A 26,466-nucleotide genomic window follows, 5' to 3' on the forward strand; every position below is an offset into this window, starting at 1 on the left:
TGATCCCTGATAAATACAGCAGGGTTAGGAAAGGTTTTAAATGAAGAGCCTACATACCCTTCCCAAGTTGAGACCACGTGATAGGTTAAAAACATGTTTAGGCATGTGAACTATGCTGCTGAAATCAGAATAGAAGCAAAAATTATTAAAATCTTTCTTCTAGTGATTCCATATAAGTAAACATTTTGTTAGAAGCAACATTCTTGCTGTGTTACATCATTTCATTTATGCTATATAATTTATTTAGTCCTTTCTGTGTAATATTACAGGCACCACTCTGTGGAAATGCTTCCCATAAAAAGACCAAAGTGAGGTTGGAAAAAATCAGTGTCTGTATAAAAGTTCACTGCAGAGTTTTTCTTTTCTGAATAAGAAAGCATTTTTCTCCATGGAAACATGATACGGAGCTTAACAGGAGTCTACTTACTGCTGGGAGCTGTGTTTGCTCCCTGCTAAGGATACCCTTGGGAGCATAGGGGAAAGGATTCTGATGAACTGGTCTCTTTTATAAAAAGAAACATTTTATGTGAAAGTCTTCAGCAGCCCTTCTCCTTTACACTTTCTGGGCTTCCTAAAGGTGCAGAGGGCATTGGCTAGTATAGAAAAGGCACTAAAATGTTGGCTCATGCTGGTGCATTAATCACTTCCTCGGCATATGCTCCCAGTCACCTGAGTTTGGCCATTTTGTTGTATGTCCTGTGTTGTGGTTGCCAGACTAAAATATTTTCTTGGTTTTTTTTTTTTTAAATCTTCTTTAAATTTTGCAGAGTGTGTATATAGAATTTGTCCAAAGGAATGAAAGAAAAAGAAGACCAGTTCAAGTTATAAAATAGGTTTCCCGCATTGCTGTGTTTTCACTTTTCCCCTGAATCTAACAGTGCATCTCTCTATTCCAGATGGAAGCAGAAAATAGGCATTATTGGGGATGTAGAAGATTTATGCTTTTACCAGCAGATTGTAATATTTTACAAGCTCTTCATCTTTGCTGTGTGTTCTCATCTTGGAATATGCTGACGGTCTGGTTCCCTCGCTGAGAAATTGCAACTTCTTTTCATTAGTTTTCTTTTAAGAAACAACCTTATTGTAATTAAGAAGAGAACCTATATTAGCAGTGAGTAGCCTTCACTGTTTGCACCTGTGTTCACCATGTGGATAATAAGGTTGCTCTTAGACTTATTGCAGTGTTCAGGCAGCCTGGTCTCCTCGTTTAGGTAAGGAACTGGACCAAAACACAAGTTTTCTTCGTAGCTGCTGGGAATCATAGAATGATAGCATATCAGGTGGGAAGGGGACCTCGAGGACCATCTGATACAAACTTTCTTGCTAAAAGCACAGTCTAGACAAGATGGCCCAGCACCTTGTCCAGCTGAATCTTAAGAGTGTCCAGTGTTGGGGGATCCGCCGCTTCCGTGGGGAGATTATTTCAATGGTTGATTTTTCCCACTGTGAAAAACTTTCCTCTTGCGTCTAATCGGAATCTCTCCAGGAATAATAGATGGTCTTTTCCTTGTGATTTCGTGTAAAAAGTATCTAACTTCTTCATTCCTTTTAAATACTGGAACATGGTGATAAGGTCTCCCCTGAGCCTTTTCTTCTGAAGGCTGAACAGCCCAGTTCTCTCAGCCTTTCATCACATGGCAGGATTCTCAGTCCTTTGGTCATCTTTTAGGTGAAAGATGAGCCTGTGCTCATCTTTGACAGTCACCTTTTCCCTGGGAGAAAGGTCTAGGCTCTTGTTGCAACCTACCACCCATATTGAAGTCTCTTTCCTTACTAGTTCCATGTGTCTGGAAGCATCAGAAGCTTTCTGTGTAGAATTGCTGGGTTTAGCACGGCCTGGTTTTCCCTTCTTCAATCAGTCAACAATATGCTTGGTGCTGCTCATTTCCAAGGCAGGTGTTGACATTTGTATTACATTAACAAGGAAAATGTCATCTGGCATTCATGGAAGATAAAGACTTCTTCTCTTCAAAAATAATAGGGTCAGAGCACAGGACAGAGGGCTATATACTTTAAAATAATCTTCATTTAGTGTGACAGCGGGATAACACTATACAAGATTGGATCAAATTCACCTATGCTATCTCAGCTTTGACTTTCATCTAAAAGTAATTTCAGAACTTAGACTTGATCTTAGTAGTCACCGTGGTGGAAACGATAGGTTTCCTGCAAGGGAAGTTTTTTTGCTCAGCATTGTGATTGGGAATGAAAACCCATCTCCCCTGTTGGACTTACATCATATTAAAATAATACTGGTCTTGTTACACAGCATGAGGTTGATTAACCTTTGGGCTAGGGGAAGTGTAAGGCTAACAAATTAAATGCCATTGAAAACAACTGGCTAAATCATAAATTCAAACTGTCCTGGTTTATGTATCTGTGATTTAAGAAAGAAATTTGGAGATGTCGGATAAGATCCAGGGCTAAACAACTGAAAGAGAGAGACAAAAATACTCAACTTTAGTTGATTAAAGATACTCTGATCCTGTTTTTCTCTGGTGTTTTGACCTTACTAAAGTTCACTTAGTATGTAATGGAAAAAACAACCGGTTTGATAGCAAAATACAGGAAATGCCTTCAATCATGTCTGATTACAGTAGCAGCTTTTCTTCTGGTTTGTTAGGGTTTTTTTCAGAATACTCTCTCTGTGTGCCTGAAACAATGTAGAATAATAATGCTTTGGAGCCCTTTATTTGGTGTGTCAAAGCAGAGCAATTAGATGTCTGGCTTTTTGATGGATGTGCATATAGGGAGTTTTTGCACTGGAGAGTTCCATGTGACCTAAGTGAGAAAAATAAAGAATTATTAGAGGAAATAACTTAAAAGCGTAGCAAATAGTGTGTGTGGCAATTCCACCATGACTAAGAAGTCAGATAAATGCAGGCCTTTTTTAGAAATCTGCCTTTGTTTGATTTTCAGCTACAAAAAATGGAAGTTTTACAACTAATTTGGATGAAATCTCTAGCTGGAATAAAGGAAGCCAGGAAGCAGCTTATACTGAATGTACACAAAGGCTCAGATTCATCTCACCTAACTTTAGGAACACAACTGAAGCTTCCAAGTCAGGATTCTGCTTCTCCTGGAGTACATTTACAGTCAGTGGAGAAGGACAGACTACTGTAGGGAGCTGTGCAGCCCACATGTTCTGTGTGTCATCTGCTTGAAGATATCTGTGGAGATGGCCATGGAGGGAGCCTGGGGCAAACCACAGTACCTCAATTAACCTCTGATGACTGGTGGCATAAATCTGGTCAGAATCCTGGAAAACACAGAATACAAAATTAAAACCAGAACAAAATGTTTCAGAGCTCTAGTTAAATCCATGTTTAAGGTAAATTTTGAAAATTGATGCAATTGGGGTTGATTACAATGTATCTTTTAATTCCGTTTTTCCTGATATCTGTATTAGATAAAAGATTCTTGTTGTGGGTTATTACAAGGATTCGTTGCTGAGATAGCTCAGTGAGAAATGCTACAGAAATGCAAGGTGCTAAATAGATAGGCATGCATTTGTTGGCTCTATGTTTATCTACTCTGTGTACAAAAGCTTCACTCGAAAGCTGGAAGGAGAAGGAAATATTTCAGTCTTCTTGGTTAGATGCAGAAACTGTATGCCTGAAATGCAAGTGCTCTTTTCTTTCTGCTTGCATGATTTGTATTCCATTGTTGTTCAATGATAATGATTTTGTCATCCTACGTACTGAGGTCACTGAGAAAAAGAAAAGAAAGAAAAACAGCATTGCTTTTGGTTTCCAAAGAAAAACTTTTGAGCAGATCCGAACTTCTTTAGGCTGTCTACTGACAAATTTGCTTTCTAAGCTTCTGGTAATATTTTTTCAGAATTGAGTTTTCAAAACTAGATCTGATCTTTTCTAGCTTTGCACCATCCTTTCACTGTCTTTCATCAAGTGGTTTTATCAAATAATGATTAAGTATCATGTTCTTTAAAAGGATTATGGACATACATAGTCGGCACTTTTAGTTTGCACTCCACCTAACCTATTGTTATAATACACAGTCTTATGTTATTTGAAATACAAAAATAAGAGCACTGAACCTCACAGCGTAGCATACCACAGTTTGAGTCAGTCCTTGGCTAAGCCTGGGGACTTCTCTTGTCTTCAGTGAGATCACCAAGGTGTCAGTGAGGACAAGGTCTATCACATTACATATTTAGCAATGACTTAACACATGAGCTTTGTAGTGGAGGCTGAAACAGTAAATACCATTAGCAGTAGGACAGATTTCATGCCATTGTTCCCACCCTGAGTATGCAGAGCCAGTTAAGAATATTTCAGCTACAGTTTTCAAGGAAAAAGTAAGAAAATGGTGGTTTTAACCAAGGTAGAGAGAATGAGAAAGAAGGAGGAAAATCCCTGAGGGAACTGCAGTAACCTTAATGTCGGGACACTCAGCAAGGGCCTGGGGGACCAGGACCTGCAGGCAGCTCAGCCCCATGCAGAGCCAATCCCTGGCTGGAGCACCACGCTGGGGGCTGTTTACCTTACTTTCACAAAAAGCTCTGAACAGTTTGTATTTTCACCCAGAGAGAAATACAAATGGTTTGTAAAATCTCAAGAAACCTTACAAAATGCAAAAAATCATTTGCTATCTACTTTAGCTGCAAGTTTCTGAGGCACGTCGTTTGTCCTATTCAATAGGCTTAACATGAAGCCAGGTCCATTCGTGGCAGTTCTTATTCAGTACAAAAATTCCAGGTTTGTGGGCCATGGGAAGGGAGTGTTGCCACTGGGATCCTACAAAAAGCTTGTCTAAATCAAGTCTTTGGCAGTAAGCTAAGTCAAGAGGCAGCATTGTAGTGCTATATCACATTCCTGTCTCAGACCCATGGAAAAATTGTTGCATTCCCAGGTGTGGGAGTCATGAAGGATGAGGTTTATTATGATGTGAATGCATAAGGCAACCTTCTCTTGATAGAGAAATAGAGACCGCTCCCTTATGTGCTTAGCCAACTTTAGAGAATGTTTTACATAATGCATATTTGAACTTGTACATATTTCACTTCGGTTCACAAATAAAAATGTGAAAATAATAAGAAAGGAAAAGTCATACAAAGGAAAGCTCTTAAGTACAATATATTTATTTGCCTGCGCATTATTTAAAGGAAACCCAGCATAATAAGATAAGCAGATCAGGCACAGGAACGTCCCAAGCTGCTACCGACAATTGTAATAAAGTTATAGTCAAAGCCAGTAGAAAGCCATATAAAGAAATCATTTTAAAGAAAATGTTTTTCTGCTATTATAAAAGTCATTGGTTTCCTTAAGCTGCTGGAAATTAATATTAAACCTTTGTTTAATATGTCATTAAGACATCAGTAAACAGGACCGTGTAAGTCCTAACTTACAGCCTTCTTCTCCATTTTGGGACCTGGCTGACCTGCAAAGTTTCTCCATGGTAGGCACTGCTGGAGAGGTGCTGTTATACATCTGCAAGCCTCACTTTTGCCTTGTAAAAATGAGGACTTACAGAGCCATATACAGTGATCATCTGTTTATCTCCCTCTATGTCTTTGGTGGGTAGATAGCAAGCTGCCTTTTGCTACGTCCCCCCACCCATCTCTGCCACCCCTTAGTCCGCAAATTGTTTGTGCAAATGGCAGGGTGGTGGATGTTGTGTTATGTAAGGAAAGTAAATGTGTGTGTTTTTTAAAGTAAGCATGCCTGACAAGAGAGTGTCACTATGGTCACATTAAAAGTCAACATTTCCCATTTATGGCTAGCCTGCTATCTGAGCTATTACTGTTTTCTTCGATGAAAATGAATTTATAGCATCTCTGGCTTTATTTGAAACCAAGTCTGTGATAGTAATTCATCTGCCATTAGCAATTACACACTGATGCACATCAGAATAAGGTGGATTCACTTTATTCCAAACTTGACACTGGAAAGTGGCAGTTTTCAAGTCTCCACAGCAGATTTTTCTGCATACTACTGAGTACAACTCTACTGCAGTGTTTGTGTTTATATTCTCTTTATTCTTTGATGATATAAAGTAATGTAACAGTGACAAAAAATGTGTATCATAAATTCAGTAATTACTTAATGGATCAACGTAAAAACAAAGCAGAGAAATTCCAAGACTTTCAGATAATCACAGGCAAAACTGGGATACCCTACAACAACAAAAGCAGCAGAACCATCTTTTTCTCACTGTTAGTCTCACTCGGGTATCCCTCTGCTTCCTCCCTGCTAACACAAACTGCTCTACTGTCATGAATTCACTCACAAGCATGAGCAGTCCAGTGTGTGTCCTATTTTTTACTACATAGATAAGGGAGGTCACTGGTAGAACCTGATACCCAACGACACTGCAATTATTGCCTGTTTAAGCTCAGTAACCTCAGAGAGTACAGGCTCCTTCTTTCCCATAGAGGTTTCCAAATGGGGAAAAAAATTATTATTAGTTTATGCTTTCTTAGTAGGTATGGTTTGAATTTTCCCATTTATCTCTGATCTGTTGCAGGGGGGAAAAACAGCGTTGCTGATGAGTTGTGACTAAAATACATAGAGCAACAAAAGAATCCTCTCTTGAAGTACAGTCCCCTAATATATGTCCTGTTCTATTTATGTATGGATACTGAGATTAAGTTGGTGAGATCTAAACACTAAAGAAGCTAACATCAGAACTTTAAAATTGTTGACTTTCCTGTTTGTTTTCTGACTAGTTCCATATATAATTGCATTTGCTTAGACTTGTAACCTAATACATTAGTTAATCAGCATTTTGGGGACACCAAAGAGTAAATTTGTGCTGGGTATGTGAGAGACCTGATGTTATAGGTGAGCATCTTTGTCTCAAAAGCAATTTGGATACCACTCAGTAACTGAGAAAGTAATTCTAGGGATGTAGAAGTCTTAGCTTAATTAAACAGACAAAAAAATCATCTTGTTGAAATTTCTAATTGATATGATGATCATATTGTCTTCAGTTATGAATTTCAGTAACACTAGTAACTAGAGAATGATTCTTATGGTTTTCCATGTTGTTGGAGGAAGTTTCCCTTTTACCTCTGTGGTTTCTTGTGGGAACAGCTTGTCTATTTAAAACCTGCAGAGAGGATGTGATTTTCCCATGCAGGGGAACAATGGCAGTGATTTCAAATAACCTATTGAAAGGGTTTATTGCAGTTGAAAGTCACCAAAAAAGTGCTTGTGCAGTAGTTCCATACTTTAGACTTGTGTTGCTTTCAAATATTTCTGAATGTTGATATTCTGTAGATGTTTAGTGAGGTACAATCCTTCATTTAACTTTTATCCTATAAATAAATGTTATTCCTTCCAATGTTGTTATTTGTAGGTAATTATTATTATGCTTCATTCTGTGAAATGTTGCTCAATCAACAGTCAGAGTAGAAGTGGTAAAGTGACCACTGTAAGTGGTTGCTTGCCAGCTTGTGATCATGTTTCTCAGCTGCTTGATCTTGTCCTTCAAATATGTATTTATTTAGTCACTGCTGTTTACTGTGTTGAAAGGCTACTGTTAGTAATGTTTGGCAGACTTTCTGATTTTACTGGTCCAAACCCATCTTGATTGTTTAACTGCCTTACTTTCAACAAGAAAATTGTGTGTTATCTAAATGACACTTGTGACACACAGTGCCCCTCATACAAGATGCTTATCTCTCTGGCTGCTGGTGGGATTCAGACTTTAAGAACCCAGTCCTGTGAAATACTTGCCCACTGAGCCTTTGGAGGAAGCCAGGCACTCAGTGTCTCATGGCACTCGTGTGTGGAGCAAGGAATGAGCGTTACGGAAGTTTTCTCACAGGTTACCTGTAGTCAGCCAGCTCTTCTGTTCCAACTTGCACAAACCCAACTCATAATCCTGATTCTTTCTTGAGATCCTGCCAGTCATTCCAGCTTCTGAGGTGATTGTGATGCTGGCAGGTATGCAGAAGTAGAGACCGAGGCTTAAATTTCTGTTTAAAGCCTTTAGTGAGAGAAAAAAAAATGAAAGAAAGAAAAGGAAAAAAAAAAAACCCACAGCATTTCATTCAATGACTGCTCAAGTCATCTTGGCAAAAAAACAAAGGAGAGAAATAGCTTAATGTAGCATTGCTGCATTCAAGCAGTCTGAGCATTCTCCTGGCTTAACTGGTTAGGTTGTTTGCAGTTGCATGTAATTAATTACTCAGGTTGTAGGAACTCATTTTGTCAGACACAGATGACTTTCTTAGTTGCTACAAAGAGAATGCAAAATGAGAAAAAGAAGAATTTAATAGACCTTTGTCATTGAGCTATCTGACACTGTATTATTTGGTATGTTCTGATTCAGAGATAGACAACCGGCATTAAATCCAGGAAACAAATAAAAGACAGAATGGATCAGAATGGAACAATCCATACAGACAATTATTTTACATTCCAGATATGGCTGTGTACTTTACTTTTGGAGGAGTATGAGAGCTGGCTGTGTCTTAGAACAGTCCTGGGGAAATACGGGTCTAAAAGTTAAAGTTTTAATTTTTTTCAGTGAGGCTACTGCTCTGGAAAGACAAGCTTCCCTGACAACTCTTTTTATCTTACTTTCTCATTTGTTTCCTTTTCTCTGTATGTTTTGGTTGTTGGGGTTTTTTTTCCTGTGAGGTGTTAAGTAGCACATTATCTATTCCTACTCTCATATTTATTTAGTTAAGTAAGATTTCTTTTTCCAAAGTTGCAGAATTAGAGGGATTTGGTGAGGTTTTTCTTGGTTTTCTGAGGGTTTTTTTGGTTTGGTTTTTTTTTTTTTTTTTTTTTAGTCTGGCAACTGTAAATTGACAATGATTTTCAGTGCAAGCACTTTTATGGACCGTGTGATCTTGTGGGCTAGCTATGAATTTGGCACTTTGGCAGACTCCCAGCTTACCTTTTAACCTCCCATATGTACTTTGATGGGAGTCATACTGCTGTTGTCTTAGCCTCTTCCAAATTTCTTTTGAAACTCTGGTGCACTTTGTGATAACACAAATCTACTGGTATTACATTTCATTATTGCGTGAGTAATTAAGCTGATGTCCTCAGTGCCTTCAACAGAGTTTTGAAGAGGCTTATAGGCTTCACTGCACTCTTTTGGCTTGATGAAGGGGTCCCAGATGGTTTTGTTCTGTCAAGTAAGATTATAGTTTGGTAAATAGTAAAAAAAGTTAAATTGACTTCTGGTTTTACAGATAGGCTTAAAATTTCATTGTCAGTCTTTACAGGTAGTCTGAATTTAATAATTAGACTCTTCCTGGTTTTCTCTTGACTCAGTATGTTTATTCTGTTTTCCCACTGTCAAGTTACATTTTTATTGCTAATTTCTGAGTCTTATACAAGCCCTTAAGGAAATAAAGAGAATGGTGAGTATCTTGTCCTTATCCATTATATGGTGCCTCACTGTTAGTGCTTTATTGCTGTTGAGGTTTCTCTTAGTTTAGGAGTTTCCTGGAGTATTGGCTGTGTCTCCATTCAAGTCCATGGCTACCATATGGATGGCATTAAATGAAAGTTAAATGATTGTAGGTCCTAACAACTCCAGTGTGTCACCTGCCTGCAGGGGGAAGTCCTGGGATCAGAGTTACGATATAATCTAAGTGGCTCCTCATGAGCACTTAATACTTAAAACACTTAATAAAGGTGGATCCATTATTCTAAGAAGCCTCTCAAATTTCTTGAGTTCTTGTAATACTTATATGTATTATTACCTTGTTTCTAACAGTCCTGTGGCTGAAAGTGGTTCCAAGATTACATCAATATAATTATACTCTGATTTCTTTATCTGAACATCTTGACTTTTTGAAATATAGCTTGTGTTCTTCCTTAGCTAAGGAACATCCAAGATAACACTGTATGTGGAAGGTTAAAAGCTACAGCTACAATCTTGTTTCCTTCTTCAATCTGCAAGAGCCTTACCCTGATGATCACATTCTATTTGATGTTGCTATAATCCTGTTTGAAAGCAGATCTTCTTATTGTAACACTTGCAATTCGCTGAAGCAGCAGTTTTGGGAAGGCACATGATTTTTGAAACAAGGAGCTTTATTTTGTTTATTTGACTTCTTGTGGGGAGGACACAGAGCTGTTGATACCTGTTTGCCCTGGCATTACGTTGGACAATTCTTGCAAATCACTTTTCAGAGGTAGGAAGAGGTGGTTACTTAAGGGGTTAAATGGTTATATGTAGGGTTATGTTGCAGCCAGCTGGATCTTGGATTGTTTAGGAACTGCTGAAATTAATGACCTTAAGGAATTATAAAATATGTAGTCTGCTCCAAGGGGCCTTACGTGGGTGACCACTGAGGACCTGCAAGAGCAGTGTAGCTGATGCAGAGATAGCAAAGTGCGATGTAGGGGATGTTGCTTCCAAGAAACATACAGCCAGCGTATACTTCAGCTACATAAACCATATCTGATAAACCAGTTTGTGTAGGAGACAGTGGTTTTACTGTTACTGAGGTAAATAGGACTTTGTTGTGCCAGTCAGACTTCTTTTACACACACAAACCACTTTGTAATGTGTACACAGCACGATCTATCTCTACATGCACAGTAAGTTCTCCAGTGCTTCCAAGTATGTGATTTACTGCAGACATGCAATGATTATGCACACATGAGTAGCAAGTCCACTGTGTCCCAGAAATACCTGATTTTTATGTTGGCCCGTGTACTTGCTTGAGGAATATATAGGCCAGCATGTTAAAAAATGTTTAACAAGTGTCAAAGGAAAAAAAAAAACCTAAAATCCACCAACTGAAATTGGGGTGAGAGGCAGAAAAGAGCATTTCTGGTGAAATCCCAGCATACTGTAGCCTTGAATATGTCTACAAAAAATCTTAACATACTGCAGCCTTGGAAGGGCTGTTTAATCAATTAATGTGGGTGAATGCTTCCACCACGTTTGGTGCCTGTGTTTGTGAAGTCTGGGATCTAATAGGGAGACATTTCTGTGGAAGACATCCTGTGAGTAAGGTGAAGACTTCTCATCCTTCACTCAGGTCAAATTTGTTGGCATAAAGGATTTTTGAAAAAAAACTCATGTCTTTTCATAGGCTTTTGGAGTGAAATTCATTTACAGAGGCTGGCATGGGATTTTATTCCTCTTCTCTGACGCAGCTCTTGCCTACACACACACTCTTTTTTTTTAATCAATTCAACCTAATGAAATTTCTCTAATTATTCTACGAAAAAGAATTCTGATCAGAAAGTGTCAACAAAGTCACCTAAGGATGTGTTCTGCTTTTGATTCTCTCCTCTCTATGCATTCATACATACAATACGATATAGATATATTTTTATATATTTATCTATTTTATATCTAAATATGCTACATATCTTTCATACATATCAGAGGTGCCTAAAAGCCTAGACAGAAATATAAAAATAAAATGCTCCTCACAATATAAGTGGGATTTTTTTGCTTTTGTTTTATGTTTGTGTTATTATTTCTACATGATGAAGAGGTTTTAATTGGGAAGGGGGACTGGTTCATGCAAGTGAGAGTTCTTTTTTGCACTGACTTTCCAGATCCTTTTGTAATTAAGTTTAAGGCAAGTGGCAGGTAAGTTAAATGGTACCTAGCACCTATTGTGTTGGAACATGCTATAGCCATCAATGGTATATTTAGAAAATATGCAGAGGGCAAGACAGGAAAGGTGGATATCCTTTTCTCAACCGTTTTTTGACCTGACCCAATTTAATAAGCAGACAATTGTGTGGTTTTGACACAAAGACATTTGTACAACAAGTGATCAGAAACAGCTGCTAAGATATATTCTTTAACAATGAATGCAGAATATTCCTGTGAATTTTTTTTTTTTTTTGAGAAGGGTTAAGCTGCAGAAAATAGTGTTCCCAAAGATGGGAATGCTGCTTTTCATCCCTCTCATTGCAATCTAAACTTTGAGTTGCTATATACATTAAGAATGAAATTCAAAATTATCCAAGTTTGAAAGTAGCTATTAATTGAACCCATATGATAGAGTATGGATAAATTGGTACTCCTTGCTTAGTACTAATGCAAAAAATAGAGAATAGCTTCATTGACCTATTTCATATTGACAGAGTGCTAGATTTGTAGCAAATAAGAAACTGAGATCTTTCCCAAATATTTCTGTGCTGTCTTGAATACATAAAAGCTGTGCTTTCTTGCAGCTAAAGAGAGTAAAAGCCTGGTCTTACAAAACTCTTGTAATTGCCTGCTTCTTTATTTTATTGCCTTTAACCAGGTCTATTTAGTGACTGCTACCAACTTTTCATGCACACGTGTGAGGGACAGTCTCTCAGTGGTGTTTGTGAAACCATTTATTTGTCAAATTCTATAGTTTATTATGAAATTCAAGAGCCATGATCAAAATTTGAGAGTTGATTTAATTTGAGGCCTTTGTATTTCAGGGACCTGAAACTGGACAATATTCTTCTGGATGCAGAAGGCCACTGTAAACTGGCTGACTTTGGGATGTGCAAAGAAGGGATTCTGAATGGAGTGACCACCACGACGTTTTGTGGCACACCTGACTATATAGCTCCGGAGGTATTTTTCTGCCCTGCCCTAAGAGTACAGATATAATCATTCATCAGACTGTTACATGTATAATTCTAGACACTCTTTACATGTAGATGAAAACAATTAAGATGCAGACTAAGACTCTGCTGCAGTTGTGTGTAGGCAATCTTGCAGAAATCGGTTATTCTACTGCTCACAAGCACTATTCCTTGATGATAGGAGTGGTTTTTCTAGTATTTTTTTCCTGAAATTAAAATTATTCTTCTCCATTTGCTCATTTCTGACTCAGCATCATTATGATGATTTTTAGCAGGTTTTAAGGTGCTAGATGCAGCTGAGTATTGCAATCTTAGTAGTCTGTAGTAGTTATAAAAATGCTTTTATTTTTTAATGAGATTTAAAAGAACTTATTCATACAGAAGAAGCCATATGTTTGCTGTCATTTTGTCTACAGTCTTTGTGGGAATATAATTTTTTTTCCTTTAAAATATCTGTGAGTGAAAGATAGTATGCTTGTGCTACTTCATAGACTTCCACAGAAACATGGAAACTAGGTATGGATGCTGCATATTAGTTGATAACATTTCGAGGCATTGATTGGACAAAAGAAATAGCTGAGAGCAGTGTGGCTTTTACATATCCTGGATTTTAAGATTATGAGATGCATTTCAAAGTGCCTAAAAATGAACCAATATTGAACAGTTAGTTCAATATTAGTTATTCTGCTAGGCAGACTTTGTCTGCTGAGTTGAGTTCGTAACCTGTGCATCTTTCCACTTGCAGGTTTAGTGTGCTGGTTTAATGGAGAAGTGTTGTTGGTTTGTCTTTCATCAACCATAAATTTGCAGTGCGGAAAAAATGTTATTTATTATTCATTAGAGACAATAAATCATAATTCCATACTGTTAGTGTTTATGGCTGTCCAACTTTGGTAGCACAACTGATAAGGTGTGAATCATCTTAAACTATTGTAACATAAATGCATATCTTACAGAGTTTGAAAAGTATTCCAGCATTGAAAGAAAACAAATACCAGTATAGTGGTTTTGCTTTTTATGAATTCTTTTCTGATTCAGTATACTGAGTCCTTTGACAAATTCTTTGAAAATTATTACTGAAAATAAAGCAATTATAAGAACCCGGGAACTTTTACTGAGGCTTCCAGTTTGTCATCTTAATTGCAGAAGTTTATCTCCTGCTTCTATTTCTCTTGCACCGTGGTGATATGTTTCAATTTCCTTTTCTTTAGCAGTATCTGTTTTCCAAAGAGTGCCCAGAACCCTTGAAAAGTATACATATAATTTTCTGTATTTGGTGGCTATAGAATATAATTTTCTTTCAATGAAGAATGCTGTTGGGATCCAGACCTGTGTATCCAAATGTTAAACTCATTTCTGTTTTTATGTTAAGACTGAATTTGTTTTTATATATTGGTCTTGATTCCCAACTACTGTACTAAGCCCAAACAGTTCACCATGGGCCTTCTGGCTGCAACATTTAAGTGTTGTGTAAGGAGGCGGTGGATTTGCTGCCATTCTGACTCACTTTAAGGCAGCCAGCTTCACCTTAACCAGGCACCCACTCTCCTTTCCCTGGTTCTCTGTCATGCTGAACCAATGCAGCCAAACTGCAAGTTTCATTCTTTTGAAAAGCAGACAAGAATTAAACTTGTTCCTGGTACAGCAGTAGTTCTGCAACACCAAGTGCTACTATAAAACTCCATCGTGCTAACCTATTGCTTGCCACTAAAGGTATTTGCTACAAGGTTGAACTTGTGCCACCTGAGAAGTTGTAGCCAGTTTTTCTGAAAGCAAGTGCAATTAAAGTGAATTCTACAGCAGTGTATTGTAGAACAGTTTAATGCTGTAAAAGGAACTTGAACAAAAATGCTTTTGGCTTCCTTCTGCCCTACCTAAAGGACAAGAATAAATCTCTCAGATGATCTCTGTGCAGCATTAAAAGCTGGTTCAGTTTGTTTTGTTCAAGATAGAGACAAGGAAATGCTTCACATTTTCCACGGGTCTGTTTTGTATATGTGATCTTTTTTCCCCCTATAGTGTGACCTGCTTTAAACAGCTTGGAAGGATATGCAGCTCTTTTGCTCACAAGCATACTCGTTTACTCAGGGGACTGATAAACTCCGTCAGTACTTCTGAGAACAACATCTCATTGACACTTAGCTGTGTTAGTGCAAATTGCATGGGTAAGAAACCCTGCCTGCTGTTACTGAAATCAGCATGGATTCAGCCCTACTTAGGCACTGGGGCATAGAAGGGGTATATCATGTTGAAACAGCAAATGTGCAGCCAACAGAGTTGTCTCACTTGTCTCTTCAATCCAATCTCTTTTTCTATGCTAGATCCTCCAGGAGCTAGAATACGGTCCATCCGTGGACTGGTGGGCTCTGGGTGTTCTCATGTACGAAATGATGGCTGGGCAACCCCCCTTTGAAGCTGACAATGAAGATGATCTCTTTGAATCCATCCTTCATGATGATGTGTTGTATCCAGTCTGGCTCAGTAAAGAAGCTGTCAGCATTTTAAAAGCAGTGAGTCTTCCACTATTTGCTTTCCTCCTCCTCCTCATGAGTTTCTGGGGGGTTGGTTTGTTGGGTTTTTTCCTTGATTAAAACTGAATTTGCTAAAAGTTGTTGAGAGCAGTCACCACTGGGAGTTCAAGCACAGTTCAGAGTGCCACTGTTAGGATAATGGGGCCTGGGATAAATTACACCACTTGTGGGAAAGGAACAGAATGTTTGTATTCCACGCAGTTGTACACTGTATAAATCTGTGTATTGCAGATTCATGTTTCAGGGAAAACCCAACCAGCTCAAGCTGTGCTATCACTTTGACACTTTATATGCTGCATGGTCACTGGAGTGGGAGAAGCGCTACGTAATGAAAGAAACAACGTTTTTTATTTAACCTGCTTACAAAATTTCCTGTCCCTTTGCCTTTCTTCCCCTGTCATCAAGATGGATAGAAAGCCCTTTATTTAGAGCTGCATGTTCTATTTTATAGTTCACATGATAAGCAGTCTTACTTTAGCGTGACTGTTTCTGCTCTGATTGGGATTTTTCAGGATGAGTAGTGGATTTACAGAAACTTGTGTCACCAAATGCCACAATTTTTTAAATCAGTCAATGTGTGCCACTGGGCAAACTCAGTTTTTAGACTATCTTTCTAAAGCCAGGTTGATAAAGTCATTCATTACCATGACACTGACATAAATTCTTTCTTCTGTGCTAGTATCATCCTAAAATTAAAAGCAAAACAATACAGAAGCAGTATGCCAATCCCCATAGTTTGAAAAGCTGAGGAGGATTTTTGGCTTAAAAAAATAACTTGTTTTTTATTTATCCCATTTTTCCACCTTCTTTGAAACTGGAAAATTTCTGCCTTTCCACATATTTTTCTTTCAGCATCTGGAATAAGGGAGACTTTCAATTAAGAGGGCACCTGATAGTGTAAAATGCTGCAGAGGTCTTCATACAGGGTTATTTTGAAATTATATATAAAACATAAACAACGTGTGATTTTAACACCAGTGGACAGATAACACATTCTGCAGAAATTCTCATCTTGACCTTTTAATGAAAATGTCTAGAGGCTCCTTCTCGGTGAGCAAGAGAGATGCTCTAGCAGTGATTCAAAGCAAAAGTCAAAGTTGACCTCTCGGAAATGTTTCCTGAAGTATCCCTTTTGCTACATTCACTGTAGTGAGAACATGCAGGATTTTTTACTGCTGATAATAATTTATTAATACTTATTCTCCCTTCTTCCCAAATAGCTTTCTTACTGCTTTTTGTTAGCTCACATGATACTTTCATGCATCCATTTCTTTTTCCAGACCCTTTGATTATTTTACTTCAGCAATTAAAATGTATGGACTTGAGCTGCAGAATTCAGGCTTATATCCAAGGTTCAGGGGTTATTTTGGCATATTGTAAAGGAAGGGCTGTTGTCAGTTTTCATACCTACATCTGAATTTCACTGTAGTCCAGGAGATTTTCTGTAGTGTTTTGGTTTCACAGTCTGTAAGATCTGTTCCTTTGCTATCCAGAGGCTTCTTGAGTGAATCTACATTAATTGACCTTTCTATTATTCTGAAAGCATTTGGTGGAAGGGAAGATGTAACAGATAACTCTCTGGGTTAAGTGTGTAGTACAAGAGCCACTGTAACTGTTAGGAGAAGGTATTTGTGGTATAGAGGAGTACAGAGGATTTAACAATCAGAGCCTTACTGTGTTATCTCATTGGTAATGCAAGGAGTGAGATGGATAACTGTTAATGTTATGCACATCCTTCACTGACCACACACAAATGCAGATGTAGAATGCAGGTGTAATCTGTATATTTTTCTGAATGAAACTGCAAGGGCCTTAATGCCTCTAATTTCTTTTAAAGCTAACTTTTCACTACATTTTCCTATTTTCCTGGATCTACATTTTGATAGTAGGCATGGTGATTTATATCTTGCTGTAGTCATAGCCTTTTAGGCAAAAATTGATACAATTGATTGGAGCTGTGGCAGTTTACACCATAAATAAAACACACTTCCTTACGTTTAGCAACCTGCTGCCTGTGCATCCATGGTGTGAAACCTGTTTGAAACTTGTGTTCTTCATCTGATACTTGTCCATGTGAAGAACAGGAAAAACAGAGGAAAGAAAGAGGCGTCTATGTATTTTACTGCTGAATGGTAGCAAGGGATTAACTTTGGAACACTTCATTTCCTCACATTGTGCTTTCAGACATGGGTTTTATTCTTCAGAAACTGTGTATTTTTACACTCCTTCAAACAGCATGTAAAGAAAGTTTAATAAGAAGACATTCTCTTGTGTTAAGTAACAATGTTGTCTTATTTTCTGAAGAAACAGTTTTCCTGTTATTTCCAACAAAACACTAAGGAGGATGATTTTAAAGCTCAGTATTACAAGGCAGCACGTTGCTTATCCCATGAAAATCCACGGATCTTAGTAGTGCTGTTTCTGTGAATTGACAGGAATTGCTATTTAAATTCTTTCCTGTGTGGTGAGGAAAACAATTCTTCATTGAAATTGTCTCTTTGCTTCTTCACAAGCAATGGAGAGATGTTGTCTCTATGGTATGTGTTCCCTGTGTACCGGGATGACACTCTCTGGCTGCAGAAGCAGAACTCTGTTTTTCAGCTGTGTGATTTATTTCAAGAAGCAAAATTTGGGGAGCCAAATGATCCTTGATTCACGCCCCAAGTAACATTTTGTCCTGTTATCATTTAAGTCAGTAGGAATGCTGATTCTAAAAGGCTTCTCCTTTCAGAAAAGGAGGTTCCTGCCTTAGTAGGGAAAAATAAAAAGGCTTATGGCTATGGATGTCAGCTCTGTTTGCAACCATCTCTTCAGCAGAGTACACTTAACAGCTGTATCTGTCCTGACAGTTGCATCAGTGTTGATGCTGTTGATAAACAGGGAATAGAAGTCAGCTTGTGCTTCAGAAATAGAAAGGGATTAAATTAATGGAATTAAATGTCTGCTTTAGAAACTTGATATTATTTCATCATATATGCATATGATAAATTTGTTTAAGTATTCATTCTTAAAATACATTCTCCCTCATCATCCATTTCAAAGCTTCATGAAGTCTGTGAAGTACAGCACTAAACTGGACTGTCTAGTCACATTTTCATGCCCTGGGCTTCTTAAAAAATTACATGTCCGGATACTTTTCCTGTCTCCAGTTTAAAACACAGATAAAACATGGCAGATACTAGGATCATATTTTACTTCTTTGATACCTGGATTATATGGTACAGAAAGTGTATCCTGTCATTTCCATGTTCTGTTTCTGCAATACATGTGGCTGCTGGTTCCTGGCCTGCTCACTCCAGTCCTGGAGATGAAATAAAGCAGAGGAATGTAGGAATCCATTTTGTGGTTTTTCAGGAGATCTTACCAAAGCTCAGTAATCCTTTCAAAACCTTTGTTTCTCCTGCCCACAGGAAATATTGCCTGTAGCTTAGATAGGACTTGTCCACTTGCAGAAGAACTTGCAGAGCAGTTGAACACAACACCAAAGAGAAGGATCATCTTCAGAACGGCGCGTGTATGTCAGAAACCACAGACAGAATTGCCTTGCTGATCTATGTTATACCTTTAAAATGACAGACAGGGTATTCTTCTGTTAGATAGCTAGATGGCTGATCTAGCTATCTAAAATCATCCTAAGGGCTTAAGTAGTTACTTACCTAATAACTGGAAGGGCATGCATTACAGTGATTTTTTTTCCGAAGTTTATTTTTTTTCCCTACAGTAGTATAATGTGATGCATAATTTGAAAAAGCACTGAACAATTATTACCTTTTGTTTACACTTGTTTAAAAGTTAAAAATGTTATATAATGGCTGAATATGAAGTTACAGCAAAGCTACTGAGCTAATTCTATAATGTGAGTGTGTTCGCGTGTATAAGAACAGCATTCTTTGCTACTTGAATTGCAAGGATTCTGTGTCCACACGAATTAGGAAATAAGTAGAGCAATTGCTAATAAAAGAAGGAAAAAAGAGAAAAATCAAGTAAAGTACTTTGAGCTCCCATCAGTTGATATCAATATCTTACACTGGTTATTCAGCTTTTTCCTGACAGGTGTAGTAATAGTTTAAAAATGAGAAGTTTATTAATTACCACACCAGAGAAGACCAGTTAGTTCCAGCTGCTGATGCTAATGGTGTACTAAAAATGAAAGAGAATGTGCAAGTTATGTCATGGGGGAGATGACATAACTTCCCATTCTCAATGGAAGCATTCTGCAGGTACTAATCACTCTGTGTCTCTGGAGGTTTAAGATCATCTTTCTTTCCTTTAGTACTTTTGGCTAAAGCTGGAACTAGAAATGCTGAAAGAGAATCTATTCCTTTAGCAGTCCCAGTCAGATGAAATTAAGAGGTCTCAACAATAAACTGAAAGAGTTTCCTGCAGAAAATTTACAGTTTGGAGTCTCTGAATCTTAATAGTTTGGCTGAAACCTCTGAAATTTGGAGGGCCAGAAGAAATAACCTTCTGAAAGAGGACTGTCTCTAAAAACCTAGTTTTAAGAATTATAGTGTGTAATTGACCAGCAAATGGTCTCTAGCTATTGCCATTCATGTTTTAACTTTTCCCTCCTTTCCTCCCCACCCTGCAGTTCATGACAAAAAATCCCAACAAGCGACTTGGCTGTGTGGCGTCGCAGAACGGGGAAGATGCGATTAAGCAGCATCCATTTTTCAAGGAAATTGACTGGGTTCTTCTAGAACAAAGGAAAATCAAGCCACCCTTCAAACCTCGGATTGTAAGTAACAGTTTGTATAAGATTCAGAGAAAACTTGGTTTGGCAATTCTACTTGTTGGCTTTTCTGAGAAATGAGATTACCTGATGCAGCATTTGGGGCCTGAAATAGTAACATAAAAACAGTGCTGAAAAGATTTCTTTGTCATTGTTTCTGTGAAGGTAAGTGTCAGGAATAAATTAAATGCACAGGAAAATGTTCATGTTCGGCCACATAAACCATGAAAGAGCTCAAGGCACTGTTTTAATTATTTTCTGTGTTGTTAAAGATACCATAGCCAGAAAAGATTATTTCAGTTGGTATATACTGTCTATACTTTCTGTGTGAACTCTTTACAGTTCTGCATTGCTGATGGCCACTGGATTTTGTAGTAAAACACAGACAAGAATTTGTCAGCAATAATATTTTAAGTGAAGAAACTTGAAAAAACAGCTTCTTGGGGGAAAGAAATATACATTATGATTAGATAAATTTATGTACTTACATTTTCCTGGATAATAACCAAGTATTTCTATTTTAAAGTAACAAAAATGGGTAAATAGCAACCCCACCTGCAGAAAGTACCAAAGTCAAGCAAAAATACTTTACGTATTCTAGTCTTCCTCTGGATGAAAATACTTACAATTAACCAAATGTCACAAAATGTGTGTGGTTACTTCTGTGCTTAAACATGCCAAGAGGCTAACTTTATGATAAATCCTCTGAGACTGATTTTCATCTTTTGATTTCACACGTTCCTAGTTACAATGTTTGATTTGCCTGTGAGTATGATCAAGGTACTTCTTTGTTTCTTTCTTTGGATAGTTTACAAAGGTATTTAAAAAACCAAAAAGCAAAACAAATGAACAAAATAAAAACCTTAGGTCTCAACTCTGAATCCTGAGTTAAATTTAGAGGTGAAAAAGCCCCCTCTGTTCTTGAAGAATTGCTGTGTGTTACATGTATTTACTTTGAGTTCAGTGAGATGCATTTCCCCAAGCTCCTTGTGTAGATGGTGAAAACGGGACTGACCATCCAGAACAGGAGCCTGAGGTAGCTCCTTTGAGTCCTCTCTTGGGGAAATCTCTCTCTCTCTGTAGCTGTACAGAAAAAGCCCAAAGGATTGACAACTGTAAGTGAAAGCCCTTATGAATGCCTTTCTGGGACCAATAGTAAGATACAGTGTTATCACATGAGGAAGGTTTTCTTACTGTATTTGTTGGAGAATGGAAACCTTATAATGCCGTATGTCCAGGGGGAGGGAGGCCTGAGCCAACCCCACTCCTGGAAGTGGTGCAGCCAGTCCCCTCCCCTGTTGCCCAGCTCCTCTCTGGAGGTGTGGCCAGGTTGCAGCTGGTGCCTGAGCTGCTGTGCAAGTCTCTGCACTGCTGCAGGAAGTGTGAACCCTAAATTAACTGCTTTAGTATTTATCAGAAGTCTCTTTAGTACTGTGACTGTTTTCCAGTCAGGTTCCACAGCTGTCAGGTAGTTGCACTTGGATGTAGTTGGTGTTCAACTGAGTTGCATTTGTGTAGGTCTTCTCTTGTTTTCACAGGAATTTGGCCTTCCGTCTCACCGTAATTGTTGTCACTTTGCTCAGTATTCATCAGAGTTTTGTTAGTTCAGTTATTAAATCAAGATGAACAATTGCAGAATTATTTTCACTTTATGCCTGCATCTAATTTCCAGTTTCCTTTCATCTAGTCTGTTTATGGGCTGTTTTTCTTTCATGATCAAGATGCACAGTCCCTTTGCCAATAGGTATTTTTATGAGGCCTTTATTATTTTTGTAAGTACTCCCACTGTGGTGGTCCTTAAAAGTCAGGAGGCATTTCATATATCAGGTATTTTTATTCATTGCTGATATAAATGCCTGCTGCCTTCTCAGTGGGGCTTCTTTCTATTTCTAGTAATTATTTCACTGCTGTTGTATTGTAAAGACAATCCTATTTCATTAATTCCTGTTGTTTTGTTCCTTTTCCTCTTTTCTGCTTTCTTTAAAGGTATTTTAGTTGAATCATTCTGTTTCAGTAGTGATTACAGATTGTTGCAGAGTAGTCCTTTGTATAACTTTTTGGACAGCTCTCTGCTCCTTAATAATTGTTAGGGTGATTTTATACATCTTTATTTACACTTCTGCTCATTTTTCTTCAGGCTACTTCTCTAATGTTGGATTTTCATACTACTTCTTGCTATGTTGTATCTACCAACTTTCTTAATTCCACCAGATTTTATTCCTGCAGGCTAGTAGTTCTGTATGCTTGGATTTTTTTCTGAACTACTTTTTTTTATAGTGGTAAATTCAGATAATATGTACTCTGTGTTACAGGCATCTCTTATTATTTTCATGTTCTCAGTCTGCTCTCTCTAAGGTATCTTCCCCAGTGACTGGGTCTTATCAGCTTTTACTGATAACTTTTCTACCCTTCAAAAGAGCATACTTTATATATTTATGATCCATGTTTATGATCCATCAGCTGTTTTGTACCAAGTATATACATTTTACAGTTGTTTGGATTTTATTGTTGTATAGCAATCTTTGAGCAAGATCATACTTGAAATTTTTATTTTTCCTCTTAAAACTGAATGATGTATTACTTGGAAAGTAAAGTGTGATACAGATCTAGGCTGGAGAGAAAGATCACATGAATAAAATAGAATTATCAATTATTCAACTTCAAAAATGGCAAAGGAATTTAGGGCAGTAAATTTCAGATGCTATAAAGGTAATTTTGTATACTTGCCAAGCTGGACTAGATTGCACTCACTTTGAAAAAATCCTAAGAAGAGGGAAGAAGGTGAACACTAATGAAAAAAAATCTACTTTAAAATCTATACAGAGAGTTCTTCTCTAAGTTCAGTTGTGGGTGTAGCATTGAGATTCATTGATTCAGATTAACAAACGTAACTGTTCCATAGCTGTGGAACAACTATGGAAAAAACATAAGTAATGCCTGTGTTTGGAATGTTTTATGTTTTTTTAACATCTTTTAGTATTAATAAAGGGCTGTTGATTATTTAAAAGTGACTCTTAATGTTAAGAGAGGATCAAAAAATTTATTTTAATCTTTTGTTGAGGAGGGCCTAGTTCTGTGAAAAGAACTATGAAAAGAGAGGTCAGATTATTAGTCAGAAAATAGACATTCTTGCATGTGAAATGTGAGTGTACATCTGTGTTGGGAAAGAAGTGTATAATACATATATAGTCATCTGTGCATTTAAGTTGAGTTTTGCATGCACATACAGAAGTTCTGCTCATGCAAGAATGCATATATTTGCACAGGTAGTCTTCTATTTTCTGACCAACTGGTAAGATGACTAAGGGGGGAAAATTTATGATTATATCGTAAACACTTTCAAAATAAAACAACACATAAGATGTGTTCAAATGAGCTCCAAGCAATATAAAGTGGTGACACTAAACAAGTACAGTCATTAGGGGAAATGGTCAAACACTGAGGTCCTATCAGACAATGGAATAATCTGCCAAGGGAGGTCACAGAGGTGCTATTGTGGAAAAAGCCTTCCTTCTCTTCTGCCTCACTCCCCCCAAAACACATGAATTCCTTGATTAGCACAGCTGGCTTGCTTTTCTGTTACCTTCCATCCTTTCTCTGCCATAGTAAGTTTTCTGAGGAGCTATATTACATGGTACTGTCAGCCCTGTGCTTCTCCATAGTTCAGGTACATCTCTTCAGCTCTGCCAGCCTTAAGTCTGAATTTTTCAACTGGGCTTGGAAAAAACCCTGCATGGCTATTTATTAGCCAGACTTTTGAAGGTGTTTTTATTTTTAAATCTCATTCACACAGTGGATGGATGTAATTATGTTGCTTATTATACTATAATTATACCATTAATGTTCTTCTAGTTTGTACATGATTTGATTATTCTAATGATGCTTTGGAAGCTGAAATTTCTTCCTGTGTCCAGCCTTAGAATGAAAATTACCAAAAGGATTTTGAAAAACTGACCTATGTTTTCTGAAGGCTTGCAAGAGTGCCCTGGATAGAGGATTCATACAAATAGCTGAAGTTTAGATTGCTAAGCAGTGACAGAAGTGCCACCCTCAGTTGTCCTAGGTAGAGAAAATGGAAGCAGATTTGGTGGCTCTGAAACCAGCTGTGAAGGGTCTTTGCTCCTCCAGTTAATGACTTGGAATAGAAAATACAAAGGGTGAAAATGCACTTGGGCTCAGTCCTATGATGCATGTTATCTGCCAGCTCTTCCTCTCATAAATCTAGGATCATGCAGCTTTTCAGTGGTAAAATTAATTTGACGTGTATATATATATGTATACACACTGTGGTTTACTATATTGAGAGTTTGTTCCATGTAGAGCTATTATATATGTTAAGCTGGTGTAGAAAAAACCTTATGGCTCTGGAGCATGTACATTAGACATCAAGCAAACTTTTGAGCAGCTAGACAGAAGATATTTGTTACATCTAAGCTCCAGTGACTTTGCAGTGTCTTTTGAAGATCATTTCTGCTTTTCTTAAAACCTGATTCTTTGAGCTTCACAGTCTGTCTTGAAATTTTCTGAATAATATTATTCGTTCCTGAATGCAGTCATGACTTTGTAATTGCATATGCAACAGGCACCATTTTAGTGCAGACAGATATGTTTTCTCCAGAGCAACTGCTGTGAGACAGAAAACCCTTTGAGGCATTTTATTCCTCTGTTATTTTGTCACATGTATTCTCCCTGGAATTTTATTCCATTTGGAGAACAACATTTCCATGATCAGTAGCCATAAGGCCAGGCTGTGATTTGCAGCATCATTTATTGCCCAAGAGCCACAAAGACCTCAATAGCATTCAGTGATTCTCTGCTCTCCATCTTCCTTTGTTTCCATGGCTGTGTTCCTGGCTTGGCTGAGTTGGTTATTTCCATTTTCAAACTGCATTTGCAATCTTACAAATTAAAACGGTGCAGTAGATCAATTTCTTACCAAAGTTACTGATGTGGTGGTAAATGTGGTAGATCCTGCTTAGTGTTATGATGGTCTGATTCTGTCTGTCTATACCAAATAACAAATTATGCAGTCATTGAACAGTCATTGAAGCAGATTGCTACTTCAGCTCTAATGTGTACTGATGAATTTTATATTGTTATAGTTCCCTGCAAGAAATTCTTTGTGCCATTTCTGAGAACACAGCTGACCAGCTGTAGGCTTTCCACAGTAAATCTGTGGCCTGCTGACATGTCAGCAACATCAGCCAGTGAAGCCCAGAAACAAGTGCACAAGTGGCAAGAAGATGTGCAATATCACAGTCCCTCTTGCCAGTGATGGAGGAAAATCACTGCCCCAAATTTGTTTTCCATTTGTCTTAAGTCAGTGGTAGTCTCATATGAGCATCAATTTAATAGAATCATAGAATAGTGTGGGTTGGAGAGGACCTTTAAAGGTCATCTAGTTCAACCCCTCTGCAGTGAGCCTAATCAACCATATCAGGTTGCTCAGAGCCATGTCCAGGCTGTCCTTGAATGTTTCCAGGAATGAGGCATCTATGATAAATCTGAGCAACCTGTTCCAGTGTTTTACCATCCTCATCATAAGCAATTTCTTTCTTATATCTAGTTTAAATCTACCCTCTTTCAGTTTAAAACCATTACCCCCTGTCCTATGGTAACAGCCCCTACTAAAAAGTTTGTCCTCTTCTTTCTTTTTAGTCCCCTTTGAGTATTGAAAGACCACAATACAGGGTCTCCCTGAAGCCTTCTCTTCTCCAGGCTTAACAGCCGCAACTCTCTCAACCCTTCCATGTAAGAGATGTGCTCCAGCCCTCTGAGGGCTTTGTTTTTGATTTTTGTAGAATTAGACCAGCACAGTAAAACCACTCTCATATTTCTTGGTCACAGTGGCTCAGTGTGCTGCAAGGAGCTGTGGGACAGAGGAAGCTCTCAGGCACTGTGCAGCAAGGACAGTCTCACTACAGGCACACTCCTGTCCTTCCAGACTCAGTTTTCAGTGTCAACCCTTGAAACGTGCATGCAAACAGACAGACTTGCCACTTGCAACTACCCTGTTGTCAGTGTCAGGGTTGGGAAAATTTGAGACACTGTCTAAGATGTCCTGAACATGAAAAAGCTGAAGAGCTCTCAGCCAGAGGGTAATACAAAGCCTGGTAAAACAGATGTTTGCTATATGTATTTCTTTCTAGCAATTAAGCCAAAGTTTCATCACTAATGGCTTTATCAGTGCCTGTGGCAATCCATTCATAGTGTGGCTTTATGGAGATGAAGTGAACAAAATAATCGTATTACAATGATTCACTGTCAACATGCAGCTTTCACAGAACAATGCGTTATTCTAATTTTCTCAATGCATTCATAATTTTTTGGTTTTCCATTCTAAAAGCTCACTTTCCTCAAGAGCATTAAAGACAAAATGAATGAGATGGTCTATTGCGGAATTGTATCTTGCAGTATGGAGCAACAACACCTGCTGTTGGCCTATTCATCTGACTTACTTCATTTTGCAGCTTTTTCAATTTCTATCGTTACATCACTTAGAATATTTTCTGAATAATTGTATGTTCCTTCTTCAGTTCTGACTTCTTAGGGTAGAGAGCTGGTCTAGCAGCTAAAACCAGAGACTCAAGAATTGCAAGATATATAAGTTCTTCCATCAGATTTTCTAGCAACTCATGATGTGGCCAGGCTGCATCACCTAATCTTTTCATGCTTCAGT

The 26,466-nt window shown here is 37.9% G+C and overlaps 1 protein-coding gene across 3 annotated transcripts in view; it reads left to right on the forward strand.

The window, feature by feature from the left end:
• PRKCE (protein kinase C epsilon) overlaps positions 1–26,466 on the forward strand; it is a 285,653-nt gene that overhangs the window by 243,741 nt on the left and 15,446 nt on the right. For all 3 annotated transcript variants that reach the window (XR_014226241.1, XM_082276821.1, XM_082276822.1), the window contains exons 12-14: positions 12,375–12,513; positions 14,846–15,034; positions 19,647–19,793. Coding sequence is in view for 2 of the 3 variants with exons in the window: in XM_082276821.1 (XP_082132947.1) it covers positions 12,375–12,513; positions 14,846–15,034; positions 19,647–19,793 (475 nt within the window). In the remaining variant the exon portion in view is untranslated. The remainder of the gene's footprint in view (positions 1–12,374; positions 12,514–14,845; positions 15,035–19,646; positions 19,794–26,466) is intronic.

Source organism: Coloeus monedula (assembly GCF_965178545.1).
Source record: "Coloeus monedula genome assembly, chromosome: 2".
In the NCBI taxonomy this organism is placed as follows: Eukaryota; Metazoa; Chordata; class Aves; order Passeriformes; family Corvidae; genus Coloeus; species Coloeus monedula.